General features: G+C 40.8%; 2 protein-coding genes and 1 pseudogene across 2 annotated transcripts; all 3 read left to right on the top strand.

Annotated features, from left to right (window-relative positions):
- Positions 1-3,371: 3,371 nt before the first annotated feature.
- On the top strand, positions 3,372-4,103 carry LOC147442223 (pentatricopeptide repeat-containing protein At4g18520, chloroplastic pseudogene; annotated as a pseudogene).
- A 14-nt stretch (positions 4,104-4,117) lies between these two features.
- Positions 4,118-5,988, top strand: LOC147442221 (putative pentatricopeptide repeat-containing protein At3g28640). Its single transcript, XM_086528467.1, has one exon. The coding sequence runs from the start codon at positions 4,118-4,120 to the stop codon at positions 4,418-4,420; it is 303 nt and encodes a 100-aa protein (XP_086384593.1). The 3' UTR covers positions 4,421-5,988.
- LOC147442222 (pentatricopeptide repeat-containing protein At5g56310-like) lies at positions 4,440-5,161 on the top strand. The gene is made up of 2 exons (XM_086529345.1): positions 4,440-4,542; positions 4,614-5,161. Exons 1-2 carry the CDS (start codon positions 4,440-4,442, stop codon positions 5,159-5,161), a joined length of 651 nt encoding a protein of 216 aa, XP_086385471.1.
- Positions 5,989-16,673: the final 10,685 nt, after the last annotated feature.

Here is a 16,673-nt window from a genome sequence, read left to right as displayed (position 1 = left end):
GTATACTCGTAAACCGTGAGTTTTAGGTTTCTCACAACCAAGGGTTTTAGGTGTACCCATAACCTGACGCTACCAAGAGAGCCTCCCCTTTCTCGTAGGTGGAGGTAGGCGTAGCCGCCAAACACGGAGTTTTTGGTTTACTCCCAAACCCTAGAATTTTTGGGTAACTCTAGCTAACCTTGGGTTTAGGTTTACCCAATAACCTCATGAGAGCGTGGTTTTACAAGACGGGGCTACGCATCAGGAAGGTCTTACCGCCAGCATCAATTTACTTGCCGGGGCAGTGTCTAATCCCTTTATAACAATGTCTACTCACATAGACGGATGACGTTTTGCTACACACAGAGGCGGATACAAATTGTCGCTCAAGTGATATTCAAACATACTTGTCGGGATTATCAAGTTAAATAGGTGTGGGACAATTGCAGGACTCGACCAAAGATCGTTTGACATACATAACATGTGCACTTTCACCATCAAATGAAAGTGTGGACGACTGTGTGAACAACCACTCAAGATTTTAGCAAATAAAACAACAAATGCCACCTAATTTTAGATGATAAAAATGGGAGAAGGAAAACGTAGGTCTGCTGAAATCATAGCTGATGAACTCAAGGGCCCACACACGTGGTCTTCGGGACCTTATCCCATGCTGGCGTAGACTGCCACACTACCGACCCTGCCAGCACATGGCGAGCTCGAAGGTTGCCCCCTCGTCGACTGTGGCTGCCCGAGTTGCAGGCTTCTAGATCGGATGTGTGTGTGTGTGCGCCAAGCACTGTAGATGTTGAGCGCTACACTCAACAGTTTGTACACTCCTTCTATTCTCCTCGACACCAAGAGAAGCTTCACATGACTTTAGTCTCCTACCCTCCCTTTCATGTCGTCCTCTACTTGACGTCAGATGCAAGCTCTCCAGCTCTAGAGATGCCTCGCACGCGAGCCTCTTCCAAATTCTGGGCCTTCCTCATGATTGCACTCTTCACGAAATCAAGACTGCCTTTAGACTAAAGGTAAAACCTTGTCTTGCTTTGATCCCTTACTCAAAAAACTTCAGCAGCAGTGAAGTGGGCATTCGACTAACCTCTAGTTGAGCCGCTTTGGAGTAGGTGCTGCAATGGCTCTTTGCTGGCTCTCAACCGCCATCAATTCTGCTTGAAGCCCTGCAAAATTTGTTGAAGTGCTACTCTTGCACTATCCCAGCTCAATGAGTTCCTCAATAGTCTGTTGCAAACGAGGGCATCCTACTGGACCCTCCTGCGGCTAGTTCTCTTCTCGTTGGCCTTTGGCCGCTCAAGCATCAGCTGAGGCTATTCCATTGGCTGCCTCTGCACCAAGCTTTGCACTGTCCAATCACTTGCTTCTCAACTCCTTCACAAGCCTCTTCTTGACCTCCTCAGCTACAGAATGCTCCCAAGACTGTCCGAAAGCTCTGAAACCAGTTGTAAGGGAAGCGGACTGCGTCCCTAAGAGACATAGCTATGGAGAATGAGAGCGTAGACAAGAGATGAGAGGAGAAAAAGAAGATAACACTCTAATATGTACAAAATGTAAGAGAGTTCCAATTAAAGTTTGATGAGCCTTATAAAGGCGTGTACAAGAGTGCATACACGGTGTCCAATTCACAATGTCCGCCCAAGTTAGGCTGACCCCAACACAGGTTGACCATATCCTACAATCGACTCGCTCCAAGAGATGACATCCTAGAGAGGATGCCCATCAAAACCTTCTTGTGTTTTTGTGACAACACCATATTTGGCATGCATATCAATCAAAGAGGGCACTACATTTGGCATACATATCAACCAAGGTACTTGCAAGGATGATATTTTTCTCTAATAGCTTCCAATTGGCAATTGCATGGTGAATTCTCTCACGCATGTCAAAGTCTTGCGTAGGCTAGCCATGGGTGAGCTAGTTTTGCTTGGGCAGCCAGTTTTGCAGAACGCCACTGCCTTGACCTCCTCTACAGTCAGACGCAGGCGGCATCCATTTCCTACAACAAAGATGGCTGCCAGGTTTTAGCGCTTCCAATTGGTCGCAAGCAAGGATGGGCGAGCCTTGTCTATAAAAGACACGCCCAAAGTAGAGGGATCTACGGAGGGTTTAATCCACTGTTGATCCTATCTCCATAAGATTAAAAAATAGGCTCCCCACTGTGGATCCCTCTGCTTTGGGCGTGTCTTTTATAGACGAGGGAGGGTGGGACTTAGTAGTCCACCCAAGTAGGATGTGCGCTTGGGCACCGCCTTGTGTGAATGGAAAAGGCACTGGGCGCAAGTTCTCATTGACCCATTTCTTTCCTCAGCACTAGGGTAAAGGGGCCAATAAAAATCCGGCCCCCTTTAATGGGACCCTGGACTCCCCAAGTTTAAAATTGTAAAGGTCCAATGTAGGGACACAAGTGGCCTTGTGGTGAGGTGGTTAGCTCAACTCAACTTAAAATCATTGCCGTTGGATCTAGGTTCAAGCCTTGTTGGTTGCCATGTCCCATAATAACCCCCTCGTGTGGCTTTCCACTCATGTCCATTTTTGTTACACAAAAAATCTTCGACGACGTTGTGCGTCGCTGTAGAAGCATCGTTCGTGGGCGAGATTTTTACTGTAGGTAGGCGTTGTTGAGCTCTTCCAATTGTGCTCATCCAACCTGAAAATGGTGGAGTATGCTGGCTGCAATTTGCGAAGCCCCTTAGGTGGCCTTAAGTTGGGGGTTTTACCCTAGCTAGCACCCGTGCTTGACACGGCTTCAGAAACATCCGGACGTGCTCGAAAAAACAGAAAAGCAACCAATAAGACTTCGCAACATCAGAATGGGCGTCCGGAGCTACTTCACACTGGAAGTTGAAGGGCGCACGATAGCAGTCCAGTCACATGTAGGGCCCTTGTGATGGACGGGCTGTGAAGCCACCCTTATACGTTTTAGCAGACTACGTTTTGATCTTCCACTATTTCTCAAGCAGGAATGGTGCCTGTGGAGAGACAACTTGCCAATGATACGAGAACTTTTTCATCCACCAGGCCTTGGCTGCTTTCTTTTCCAATGCATTGCTCTACTCCCAGCCTGCACCGCGTGAGGACCTGTCTTCGACCCAAGACAGATTCGTATGGCTGTCTATCCACAGGGCTGTGGCTTGGGTGTGGCTTGCTGGTGCGATCATCCATACCCCTGAAGAATTTCCTGCATGACAATTCCTTCTGACGCTCCAAATACTCCTGTCCTGTGATTTCCGTGGACAACTGCGGATGCGTTTTCGGTCTCCCTATTGTGGACATGCAGTAATAATAAAGATCTTTCAAGAGGCATCAAAATACATCACGAGCTTCAAAAAAGGGGAGTTGTTGAGAAAAACTACGCAGATGTTTTGATTACCATGTATGCGAATTGTGGCGAGTTACAGAAGGCACAAGAATTACCTGGCGTACATAACAGCAGAAGTATTATCGCATGGAATACATTAATAGCAAGCTATATCCGAGAGGGGCAGGGCCTCAATGCTTTGGACCGTTCCAACCAAATTCAGGGGGAGGGGATTTGCCCAAATGGCGGGACCTATGTGTGCATTCTGAAAGCATGTGCTGTTGTTGGAGATATTAACAAGTGTAAACAAATTCACGATGAGATTTCGAGGCAAGGGTTGTTGGAGCATGACGTGGTACTCGGTGGTGTTCTTGTGGACATGTATGCTAAGTGTGGTGCTCTTTTGCATGCCAAGAAGGTCCTAGAGGAGCTCCCTTCTTGTGATGTCGTCTCGTGGAATGCACTGATCACAGGGTATGCTCGAAAGGGGCAAGTTCAAGAGGCTTTAACTTGTTTCAAACAAATGCAGCAGGAGGGCATTCCTCCGAATGCAGCAACGTTTCTGTGCATTCTTATAGCGTGTGCTGTGATCGGAGACCTTGACAAGGGAAAGCAAATCCATGATAAAATTTCAAGGCAGGGGTTGCTGGAGCAAGATATAGCACTAGGGGGTGCTCTTGTGGACATGTATGTCAAATGTGGTGCTCTTCCTAAGGCACAAAGTGTCCTACAGAAGCTGCCATCTCGCAATGTCATTTCTTGGACAGCTTTAATTTCAGGATATGCACAACAGGGAATGCTCTAGACTGTTACAAACAAATGAAGCTTGAAGGCATTCTTCCAAATGCAGTGACCTATGTGTGCATCTTGAAAGCATGTGCTGTAATCAGAAACATCAAGAAGGGAAAACAAATTCATGATGAGATTTCAAAGCAGGGTTTGCTGGAGAAAAATTTAGTGCTTGGTGGCGCTCTTGTGGAGATGTATGTTAAGTGTGGTTCCCTTCCTCAAGCACAAAAAGTTATGAAAAAGCTTCCACGTCGGGATGTTGTCTCTTGGAGTGCGCTGATTTCAGGTTATGCCCAAAAGGGCCAAGGGCAGCAGGCTTTCAAAATGCTTTGAGCAAATGCAATGTGAAGGTATGCAACCAAATGAAGTGACGTATCTGAGCCTCTTGAAAGCCTGTGCTGTGCTTGGAGCCATTCAGAAGGGAAAGAAAATTCACAAGGATATTTCGAGGCAGGGTTTGCTTGAGCGTAGTATAGTGCTAGGTGGTGCTCTTGTGAACATGTATGTCAAGTGCAGTGACTTGCAGGGGCGCAAAGTGTTGTACAGAATCTCCCTTCTTGCAACGTTGTCTCCTGGAACACCTTGATTGCAGGATATGCGCGAGAAGGTCACAGTGAGCAGGCACTGGGATGCTTTGTGCAAATGCAGTGTGAGGGAATCCTTCCAGACATGGTGACATTTTCTTGCCTGTTGAATATGTGCAATCATCTTGGCTTAGTGGAAAACGGCCAAGAACTTTTTGACCTTATGGGAACTGCATATGGTTTGAAGCCTGATGTAGTATGTTTTGCCTGCATGGTAGATCTTCTTGGACGTGCGGGGCACCTAGTGAAGGCAGTAGAAGTGATTCAGGGAATGCCTTTTTCTGCTACCTCTGCAATTCGGCTCTCTCTCTTGGGCGCAGGTGTGGAATGGGCAGACGTCAATGTGGGAACTTGGGTGTTTGAACAGTTGGTGGATCTAGATGAGTGTGCAGAAGCAGCTTATGTATTAGTGGCAAATATATATGCAGTAGCTGGCATGGCAGAGAAGGCAAAAGAGATCCAAGCCGGAATGAAAGCAGTGAGGATCTAGTTTGCAAGTTGATATGTAAAATATGATTCATGAGGTTTGTGCTCGTGATATACAGCATGCGCCAAGCCAAGAGGTTGTCTTGAAGCCAGGTTGGTCAAAATTTTTGCAGGAAAGGTATTATTCAGACTCAGACGAGGTGTTCTGGGACATGTCTAGTTCTTTTAAAAGACTCTGTTACTTTGTCGTATCTCTGAGAAGTGGTTGGCTTCATATCTTAAATGCAATACTGGTTCCATCAGTAAAGGTAATGGAATGTTTGCTGATCCTCGGAGATTCACTAGTAATGAAAAGGGGATGTCACGTGCGTGTACTATTAACTGGCATGACTATTTAGAAACATAGGAAAGCCGAAACATCTGTTGTTAGGCATACTGCAAAGATAGCAAAGGGGAATATTGTTGTTAGTGATGTTAACTGACATGACCATTAAGGACTCTCCTTATGCAATGGTAACTTTCGACCGTGTGTAGTAGCTTTGCTTATTATCTTTATGGTTCCTGATCATGCTCCACAGCAGGTATCTTTCATTGTTTTGACACTGTTTTGAGCTCACACAATTTGAGTGTGTGTTGTAAAGGGGAGGACTGAATTCTTATCTGATGCAGGAACAAAAAGAACACTTCTGCAAAATGTTGCATTACATGGTGTATTACACGTGTTTTGCTACTTGATTTCAGAATGATTTATAGAAAATTGCGCTGCAATTTGCTACAACAGCAGGACCACATATGAAAATTTCATAGTAGAAAAGGTCGTCAATGTAGACAGAATTTGGCTTTCTAAAACAAGCTTTTCTGAAAAAGGGAGGCAGGTAGACATACGTTTGATTCTTGGGGTCAAGCATTGAAATTTTCTTTGGTTTTTAGTTTCTAATCTGGCATTTTCAGATGAGAGCTCCATTTGGGTCTTTTTGTTTTAGAATGCTATTCTTAATGGCACTAATCACCCTTGTCCATGTGGGGCTCCTAGGTCCCATTAGGAGAAATTTGGACTCACTTTTGGGTCCTATAAGAAGTCTCACGTCGGCTTAGAGAGAGTGAAAATATTTTAGGTGATACTTTTTTAAACTAATAAAAAGCCAAAGCGACATTGTTTGTTAGGTAGTCATTGTCTTTCTTTTTATATTTTTCATTCTTTTATTAGGAATCCAACTAACCATATGATCAATGTTTGAAACGTCAACTTACAAGCGTTCCCTCCAAAAAACTTAATTTCACTCATCAGTCCCGAGCTCTCAACTCTAAACATGGGACTATAATGATTTCAAACGTGAACTTACAAGCCTTCCCTCTCAAAACTTCAGATATTTCATCAGTTTCAAGAGTGTTTATCAACTCTAAGCATGGAGAACGTTTCTTCTTGCGATGAAACCACCAATTTAAACTTGCAATCCTCAACCTCTTCATCTTCAAGACTTACAAAGAAAGAACACACATCATCTTGACGTTGATACATTGCAAGACTACGCATCATTGCAAAAACGTAGGAGGGAGTCTTTCTTATCTTGAGGAAAGAAAGAACTTAGAAGGATGAACAAAGAACATCATTTAAATTTGTGGATGAATGGACCTATTTACCCAAAGGATCCTACCATAGATGTCCCTTTGCTAATATCACTAACCTTTTACATTTTAGAGGCAATGGCAAGGAAGGGTTATTGAACTACACTCATCATTTGGAAATGCCAGGATGATTGAATGCAGAAAAGAAAAGAGACTTTCTAGCGGTGGAGAGCATACACCTGAAGAAACTGAACGACATATGCACTCAGAACGTTTTATCAAATAGAGAGGCAAGCCAAAGCCTTGATAAGAAGATCACAAGTTTGCGTAAGAAAGACATTATGTTTGGGCATCGGAAAAGAAAACGAGATCTATGCAATATATAGAATATAAACATTGGTAGTGGCGTGTCGAAAAAACGATATGAGCTTTAAAATAACTCAAAGTTTGTTTCTACTTTTGTATCCTATATATGCTTTACACTTTTTATTTATTTATCATGACGCATAGTGCTATCATTGCAGATCTTTGCTATATCCAAACTCGAACATAGTAGGTTCCAATGTCGAAGTACATTTCATTTGTCTAGTTCCAAAACAAGTAATTGAAGAGATATAACTCAGAAAAGAATTAATAAATGAAAAGGGAGGCTCTTTACTTCCATGAAGGAGAATCAGCTATAACCAATGGAAGTGCAAGCAATACTTGATGAGAGTAGAATCTCACATATGGGCTACAAGGCACTCTTAAAAGCATTAGTTTAAAAAGTCTCAAAATAAATTACAAAGAGAATCATTGCTGCCAAAGCTTTCGAATGCTACATTCATAAGAGAAGCAAGAGTCAAATGTTTCCTTTAACACTAGTTCTATAATCGGACACTCAAATGTCCTGAAACACTAAAGTGTCCTGTTTTTTTAGTAGCTTGTTATAATTATTTGGTGAATCTAGAAAAAAATTTCATATGTTACGTTCATATCTAAGGTCAGCTATGAGGTGAAGAACATAGCCAAATTTTACTTACCAAATTAAGATTATAATGATAAGTTTTAAGATGAAAAAATCATAGAAATTTAGTGCAGTTTTAACAAAATTTTTATAAATTGATATAACCTCATCAAAATAAGATTTTGCATAGATTTCAAGGTGTATGGATAGGGAAAAAATCATTTTAGCAAGAAATTGAGCTTCATAACCTAGTTATGGGACTAAATTTTTGTTATAATCAAAAGATCAAAAGTCTCGGTCATTTCTGAGATTTGGTCCGGAAGATAGCCATTTTGAGACTTCGCTATACGTTTTGCTGCATAACCTACACTATTAAGGGTTGATAGCGTGAGGTTTTCATTGAGCTGGGGTATTCTCAAATGTGGAGATACCTTAGGTGAGGTAGCTGGAGCATCCCTTACGAGGCCTCGCCATAGGACATGTATAGAGTGGTATAGGTGCTTTTGACGCTAAGTTGGCGGTCTATGGTCAATTTGACAGTTTATGCACCTTAGTTGATCTTCATATAGTGTGGTTTTGAGAGGCATTGCCCTCTTATATGCTTTGTGAGTGACATATTTGGGCATTTTGTCTCGTACTTTGGTTGACATAGTCCCAAATACAAAGCAGACTCTGAAATTTTTTCAGAATCTTTTGGTAGTTTTGTCACCATGAATACTAGCAAAGACTATGACATTTATGACATAAAGAAGTTTGATGGCACTAATTTTCAGCTTTGGAAGAACCAAATGCATTATGTGCTTGTCCAAAAGAAGCAAAAGTTGCCTATTGCCTATGGGCCAGAACTGAAGATATGCACATGACTCGGTTTCAGTGGGAGGAGCTTGATGAGCTATGCGGGTCTACGATTAGACTGCACCTTGGTGAATCGGTATACATTTTAGTGGTAGAATGCAAGACTGCTCATGCTTTATGGCAGAAATTATGCGACACTTATGAAAAGGGTACGGCTAGCAATAAGGTTTTCCTGATGCCGAAACTTCAACCTTTGTATGAAGGAGTCAGCTAGCTTTGCCAGCCATATCAATGATTTTGATTCTCTTTTTTCCCATATTTGTGTGCACAATGCATGACCATTGATGATAAGATGAAAGCTACCTTTTTACTTTATTCGTTGCCACCCTCTTGGAATATCTTTTGTACAGCTATTAGTAACTCTGCTCCTAATGGTATGCTAAAGTACGATGATGTTACTAGTGCACTTTTGTCAAAAGAGATGCGTTGGAAGACCATGACTAGCTCGCATTATGACGCAGATCATTATGTGAAAAGGGATGATAAGAAACGTAAGGGCCATTTTTTGCAACGTGAGGTTAAGAAAGAGGGCAACAGAGATGCATCAAAGGGTAGATCAAAGTCTCGTGGTCGCCGCAATGTTCAATGCCATTATTGTGATAAGTTTGGTCACATAAAGAAGGATTGCTATGCTTGGAAGCGTGACAAAGAGAAGGGCAAAGATTATGATGATAAAGAGGAGAAACCAAAGAGTTCGGTTAAGATTGAAGAAATGAACATAGTTCAGGATGACAATGATGTGCAAGACATTAATATGTTGATTGAAAATAATAATATCTTTTATGATGCATAGGAAACTCTATCTTTGCAGAGTTTTATGCCAGCTGAACTCCTTGTTATTGGTGAAGCATCCCATACATGGATTCTTGACTCGGGTGCTTCGTTGCATGTCACACCTCATATGCATTGGTTTACTACATACGAGGAAACCAGTGGCTCTGTTACACTTGGTGACAGTTACTCTTGTGACATTTTTGGCGTAGGTGATATTGCCATTGTTATGGAAAATGGGGTGAAGTTTATCATCCATAATGTGCGTCATGTTCCAGCCATGACACACAGTCTAATTTCGGTTGGACGTCTTGATGACTTGGGTTACAAAGTCACTTTTCATCAGCAACCCTGGCGTGTTGAGAAGGGTCATCTTATTATAGCCCATGGTTCTAAAGTTGGTTCACTTTATCCTCTTTATGTATCTGATAAAAACAGTGTTCTTTCTATAACCGAGCTGCCAACCGTTACTATGTGGTATAGCTAGTTAGAACATATGTCAAAGAAAGGAATGGAGACACTCTCTCCTTTGGGCTACTTACCGTCTTTGTCATTTTTTGATTTTTTCTCTTGTGAGCACTATCAATATGGAAAGCAAACACAGACATATTGTACACATTCTTTTGACAAAGAAAGAAAATCCTTAGAGCTTGTACACAGTGATTTATGTGGGCCTATGCCTTCTAAATCCCATGGTGGTGCATCCTATTATGTTACATTCATTGACGATGCAACACTGCATGTTTGGGTCTACGCCATGAAGTCTAAAGATGAGACCTTTTCTTGCTTCAAGAAGTTTTTATTTAGTGTTAAAACTTAGTCTGAACATAAGTTGAAAGCTTTGCGCTCAGACAATGGTGGAGAATATGTCTCCAAAGAGTTTACCGACTTTGATCAAGTAGGGAAATTAAGCGTGAGTTTACAACTCCTTATACCTTTGCACAAAATGGTGTTGCGAAACAAATGAATACGACCATGGATTATGTCTATGCTATCACAGGAAAATTTACCGCAAGCGTTTTGGGCTGAAGCATTATACATAGTGGTGCACTTGATCAATAGATCTCCACATGCTTCATTACAGTTTCGTGTACCTTTGAAGTTATGGTCAGGACATAAATTGTCTTATGAAAAACTCCACACATTTGGCTGTGAAGCTTATGCACATGTACCCAAGGAGTTGCGTGTTAAGCTAGATCCTAAGTTTAGGAAATGCATCTTCATTGGCTATGGTGTAGATGGTCAATTTGGCTATCGTTCTATGGGATTCGAAAAGTCGATCTCAATGATCCGTAGCAGTGATGTTGTCTTTAATGAGACTAAGATGCATATACAACCAGTGAAAGAGGTTGAATTTTGGAAAGTGACATTTTTTAATATATCACCTCCTGTCTAAATAGCTCCCGAGCCAATTACTATACAGGCTAGTACGAGTTTTGATCAACTGTGGAGATCTCAAAGAGTCTCACATCCGTACGAATGTTTTGTTCCAGGCATGGATTTTGTTTTACTAACAGATAGTGGTGAGCCTTCTTGTTACAAAGAGGCTATGCTAGCCAATGACAAGGTTCGGTGGGAACATGCTATGAAGAAGGAGATGTCCAACATTGCAAAGAATAAAACATGGAAACTTGTTCCATTGCCAAAAGGTAGGAAAGCATTGCCTTGTAAATGGGTTTACAAGAAGGAGATTGACAATTACAAAGCTCGTTTAGTGGCCAAAGGTTTCAATCAAGAATATGGTGTCAATTTCCAAGAAATCTTTTCTCCAACGGTGAAGATGACCACACTAAGAATGTTGCCTGCTTTGGTTGCCACTGATGGGAGCTTGATCAAATGGATGTCATTACAACTTTCTTACATGGTGATCTCAAGGAAGAGATCTATGCAGCAATCTGAAGGGTTTTTGCTAAAGGACAAGGAACATTTGGTGTGTAAGCTTCTGAAAAGTCTCTATGGCTTGAAGCAATCATCCAAGCAATGGTATCAAAAGTTTGATGCATATATGCATTCCCTAGGCTATAAGCGCAGTAATGAGGATCCATGTCTTTACGTGAAAATACAATCCAATGGACAACTTATTATGCTTATCCTTTATGTAGATGACATGCTTATTGCTGGTCATTCCAAGAAGGACATTAATGTCTTGAAAACCAAGCTAAGTCAATTTGACATGAAAGATTTCGGTGAAGTCAATCACATTTTGGGTATGCACATTACTCGTGACCGTAAGAAGAGGTTGTTGTACCTTTCTCAAAAAGAGTATGTCCACAAGGTCCTTGATTGTTTCAGCATGAAAAAGGGGAAGGCATTGAGCACTCCATTGCCTGCATATTTAAAACTTAGCAAGAATGACTATCTCAAATCTACTGAGGAAAAAGCTGCAATGGCTAAGGTTTCTTATGCTTCAGTTTGTGGTAGTCTCATGTATGCCATGGTGGCTACAAGACCTGACATTGCACATGCAGTGGGAGTTGACAACAAATTTGTATCTAACCCTGGTTTAAAGCATTGGGATCATTGTCAAGTCAATTCTCAGATACTGCTTGAGTGGCACTGCAGATAGATAGTTATGCTATGGTCGTAGAGAGTCATCCATTCAGGGATTTGTAGACAGTGATTATGCAGGTTGTGTTGACAGTCATAAATCAGCAAAACCACATTTGTTGGTTCTTCTATTTGTTGAAGATCTGTTCTTCAAGATTGTACGTCCATTTCTACCACAAAGGCATTGTATATTGCATTGAGTGAAGCATGCAAAGAAGCTATTTGGCTTGTTCGCCTAGTGAAAGATCTTGGATTGAAGCAAGGTACACCAGTTCTTCATTATGACAATCAGAGTGCTATTGCCTTGGCTAACAATCCAGTGTTTCATTAGAGACCGAAACACATTGATGTGCATTATCACTTCACTCGTGAATGCTGGCAAACAAGAGCCTTGATTTAGTGAAGATTCCTACATCAGAGAACACAGTGGATGCACTCACTAAAAGTCTCTCCAACCATCGGTTTTAGTGATGCACTCATTAGGTAAAGAGTGCTTCTCTTTCATTCTTGTAGTCTCCCACATTGGCCATCAAGTGGGAGAATGTTATTTTTAATGGCCATGTGGACGACCGTCCATCACTAACTACTACTAACCCTAAGTGTACAACTATACACTTGTGTGAGACACTAACACTAAGTACAATGTGTATTGTGCCTTAGTGCATAAGATAGAGAAGAAAGAAAGGCGGCACACGGTATGTGTTGGCTCTCCCTCTTCAACATATGTGTGGCTATGGTGGTGTGTGTGTGTGTGTGAGTGTGTGCGTGTGTATTCCTCTTCCGCTGTGCTCCCAACTCCTCCCCTTCAGTATGGAGCATCACCCAAGGTCCATATTTGCTTGATTCTGACCTGTGTGTTGAGGTCATTACAAGTCACCTAATGGGTGTCAAAACCAGGAAAATAGGAGGCCTGGAGAATCCCCCATGGCCATTGTTCTCCTGATTCTGACCCATACCTTAATGTCATTACAAGTCACATTGTGTCCATGTATTTGTAGCTCAGAGGTTTAGAACCAAGAGAATAGAGAGCTTGGAGAATCCCCCAAGGTCCGTGTTTACCTTGCTGTGATCCATGGCCAACAAACATTTGTTACAAGTATGCCTTTACTTAGGCTATGTCCAGACGAGGATTGGTTAACAAAAATAATAAATAACTAAGCCCACTATGCCCAAACATAGCATTAAATGAATAACCATACCCTTGCACAGTCACGCAAGGAGGAGTTATTCTTTCATTGAACTTCCTAACTATACATTGAACCTCACAACTATGCCTAGAGAATCTCCCTATTTGTCTTATATGAAACCATGCAAGGCCATTTGTAACTATGCCAATTTTGGCATAGTAGCATTAATAACTTACTGATTACTATCCATCATGTGACCACAACATTACTCTACTACTCAAAACCCAAACCTTATACTGACCACAACATTACTCTACTACTCAAAACCCAAACCTTATAACCCTAATGACTACTTTCCCTTGAAGTGTTGTTCCCTGGTTCCCTAACCCCATGATCCAGAGTCTCTAGTGTGCACAAAGATGAAACACACAGGAGAGAGAGAGAGAGAGAGAGAGAGAGAGAGAGAGAGAGAGAGAGAGAGAGAGAGAGAGAGAGAGAGAGAGAACCTGTGGAGGCAATATCCAATGGCATCGAGGTGGATGGCAACACGATACGTAACAAACTCAAAGCTTTGGAGGTCTCTGAGAGCAAGATGGAGAGAAGTGGCTGAGAGAAAGATTGCAAAAAGTGAAGGCAAGGGCAATAATACTACTATTTGGAAATAGAGATGGTGACTACAATGGGTATCGGTTTTGCTATGTGGTATGTTTTGAGTTCAGTATAGGTCACTCTGTTGGGGTCAGAACCAAGAAAATAGAGACCCAATGAAATTTTCCAAGGTCCCGATTTGCATGGTTTTGACCCATGTCTTTGCAGTATTGGGGGTCAGAAGCAAGCAAATAGGAGCCTAGGGAAATTTTTTAGGGCTACAATTTGCTTCGTTCTGACCCACATCTTTGCAGCAATGGAAGTCAGAACCAAGTGGATAGGGAACCTAAATTTTTTTCTAAGGATCCGATTTGCTTGGTTTTGACCCATGTCTTTGCAATAATGAGGGTCAGAACCAAGCGATTAGGGACCCTGAAATTTTTTTGAGGCCCTAATTCGCTTGGTTTTGACCCATGTCTTTCAGGCAATGAGGGTAAAAACCAAATAAATAGGGACCCTAGGAAATTTTCCAAGGCCTCAATTACCTAAGTTTTGACCCATATCCACTAAGCAATATAATCGCTATCATTTAATCATGTTAGGCATGCGATCTTGCTTTTGTGTGCAGATATTTAGGAAAAAACATACATAGTGGATCCGCTAGTCTTGTTTATGCATGAGAACAACGGAGTTTTCTTTTTGGCTTTGTTGAACTGGTTCAATAGAGTAAACTGGGATTTGGTGCACTTTTTGGTCACTGCGTTGTCGTGTTGTGGCACGTATATAGTAAGAACAAATGCTAGGAGATTTATTTTGTGATTTTTTAGATACATAAGTGTAATTTTCATAATTTACATATGCATATCTAAGTATAATATTAAGAATTCTATCCCATCCTATTATTTATCTCAAGGGTAACATATTCTTACATTACCGCTACTAAAGTATTATGGGAAAAAGCATCAATATATGCACCTCTTTGACTTAGGAAAGAAAAACATTGGTTCTTTCTTTCTTTATCTCATTATCACCTCACACTCTAGCTAGATCCTATAGATAGTGTGATTTGCAATATATATATATATATATTCTATGTATTTTTTATATATTTCTTTTTAATAGCTACTAGGAAGGAATCAAATCCTAGTGGGATACTAGCTGGCATGATTCTCAAATATACTCCTATTTTAATACATTATTTCAAGGATTATTATAAAAATTTGTCAAGAAGAAATGTCATACTTTCATATTGCATGAGATATCCATTGGAATCAAATAAAAGTCTATGCTAAGGAGACCACAAGAAGACTTTCCTACCAAAACGATACCCTATTTTGGTGATTTCTTCACACATGGTTCCAATTAGAATTGAAAAAAGTATATAAATATGGGTTGTAGCTTATGAGATGGATTTTCTACCTCTATTTTTATTTCTTCTTTTAAGGCCACGGTTGAGGAGATATTATCAAAATGGTGGACCCTAGTCTACCCACATCATGCAAGGACAGCCCATTTCAAACTTTGCAAGTTCTTGTTCCCACTGGCTCTTCTCTTTCTTGTGTAACCCTTGAGGGTTCCCTTCACCTATAAAAGGGAACTGATAGCTAGTGGGATTTTCAATATATATATTCTATGTATTTTTCAAATTTTTTTTATATTTCTTTTTGATAGCTACTAGGAAGGAATCAAATCCTAGTGGGAAACTAGCTTGTATGATTTTCAAAGATACTCCTATTTTAATGCATTAATGCATGGATGCTTACAAAATTTTGTCAAGAAAAAATGACATGCTTTCATATTGCATGAGGTGTTTATTGGAATCCAATGGAAGTCTATGCTAAGGGGACCACAACAAGACTTTTGTTGCTAAAAAGGTACCCTATTTTGATGATTTTTTTACACATGGTTCCATTCCAAATTGGAAAAAGTACATAAAATATGGGTTGTAGATTATGAATTTTTATGTTTTTATTTGGAGACACGAGTGAGAAGATATGATCAAAATGGTGGATCCTAGTGTGCCCACATCATGCAGGGACAACCCATTTCAAACTTTGCCAATCCCTATTCACATTGGCTCTTCTCTTTCTTGTGTAACCATTGGGGGTTCCCTTCATATATAGAAGGTGACCTCTTCTGTCTTGAAAACCATTTATTAGGGAGTGAGAGGATTAATGTCTTAATGTACTTAGACATAAACATAAGCCTAAGCCTATACTTGCTTCTTGAGGAAGACTAGACAATTTTGTAAGAAATCTTTGGAAGGTTACCTCTAATCAAAGAAGGACTTGAACTTGGTGAATAGATCAAGGCTTGAAATTTTCCCTCTGCTTATCTCTCCATAAAATTGGCAAATAAATCTTGAAGGTTTATCAAACAAGGTGTGTTTTGATTTGTGATTTTGTTAGTTTCTTGATGTTTTCCTTTCATGTCTAGCCCAACCCTTACCTCTATCTCTTTTTCCAACTCTTTTCTCCAGCCTAGCTATCATCCACTTCTAATTATACACACACCGTTATTTCTATCTCTACATCTACTTCTATCTCTATCTCTATCTATATCTCCATCTCTTGTGTCCTAATTATTGAAGGCATGCAAGATACAACACTCCATCAAAGATATGATCAACCTTATTGGAGGGCTATGCTAATGCACAATGTGAGTATCTATATCTTTATACTCTCACAAGGTGAGTAGCCATATTTGTATACTCTCACAAATTCTCATAGCAAGAATCCCAGTGCTTTCTTGACAAGACCGCAAACTTCTTGATAGATTTTTGGTGAACCCGATCCGAATCTATCAGGGTGAGAGTTTGTGGGTAGCATGGGTGATCATGCAGAGCAACATGGTATGCATTTTGACTGAGAAACAATGCAAATGTTTTTAGCATTTGCCTCATTCATGAAAGATCAACATGCTTCTGAAAGATGAGAGGCCTCAACAAACAAAGCTATTCAAATCGTTCTCAACAAAATGGATTAGCTTGATGGGAAATGTGTGACAAAGTTCCTTCACGGATATGTGAAGGAAATGGAACTCCATCAAGTACCAGAAGGTGAGATGATTCAAAGATTTGAGTTGGTTGTGACTCTTGAGATTAGGAAGCATGTAAGATCAATTAGAGAAGGGCATGGGGCAAGCTCGAAAACATTAAAATTGGGTTTAAAGGAAGA

This window comes from Adiantum capillus-veneris, chromosome 14 (genome assembly GCF_014529385.1).
Source record: "Adiantum capillus-veneris isolate H3 chromosome 14, ASM1452938v2, whole genome shotgun sequence".
NCBI classification, from domain to species: Eukaryota; Viridiplantae; Streptophyta; class Polypodiopsida; order Polypodiales; family Pteridaceae; genus Adiantum; species Adiantum capillus-veneris.
This window is presented reverse-complemented; position numbering and strand designations above follow the sequence as displayed.

What these genes read in the sequence shown, in the direction of transcription:
- LOC147442222 (XM_086529345.1), top strand. Translation starts at nt 4,440, where the DNA reads ATGCAACCAAATGAAGTGACGTATCTGAGCCTCTTGAAAGCCTGTGCT. An exon ending in CAAGGATATTTCGAGGCAGG is followed by an intron (nt 4,543 to 4,613) that starts GTTTGCTTGAGC and finishes AGTGACTTGCAG; the next exon opens with GGGCGCAAAGTGTTGTACAG.
- LOC147442221 (XM_086528467.1), top strand. Translation starts at nt 4,118, where the DNA reads ATGAAGCTTGAAGGCATTCTTCCAAATGCAGTGACCTATGTGTGCATC.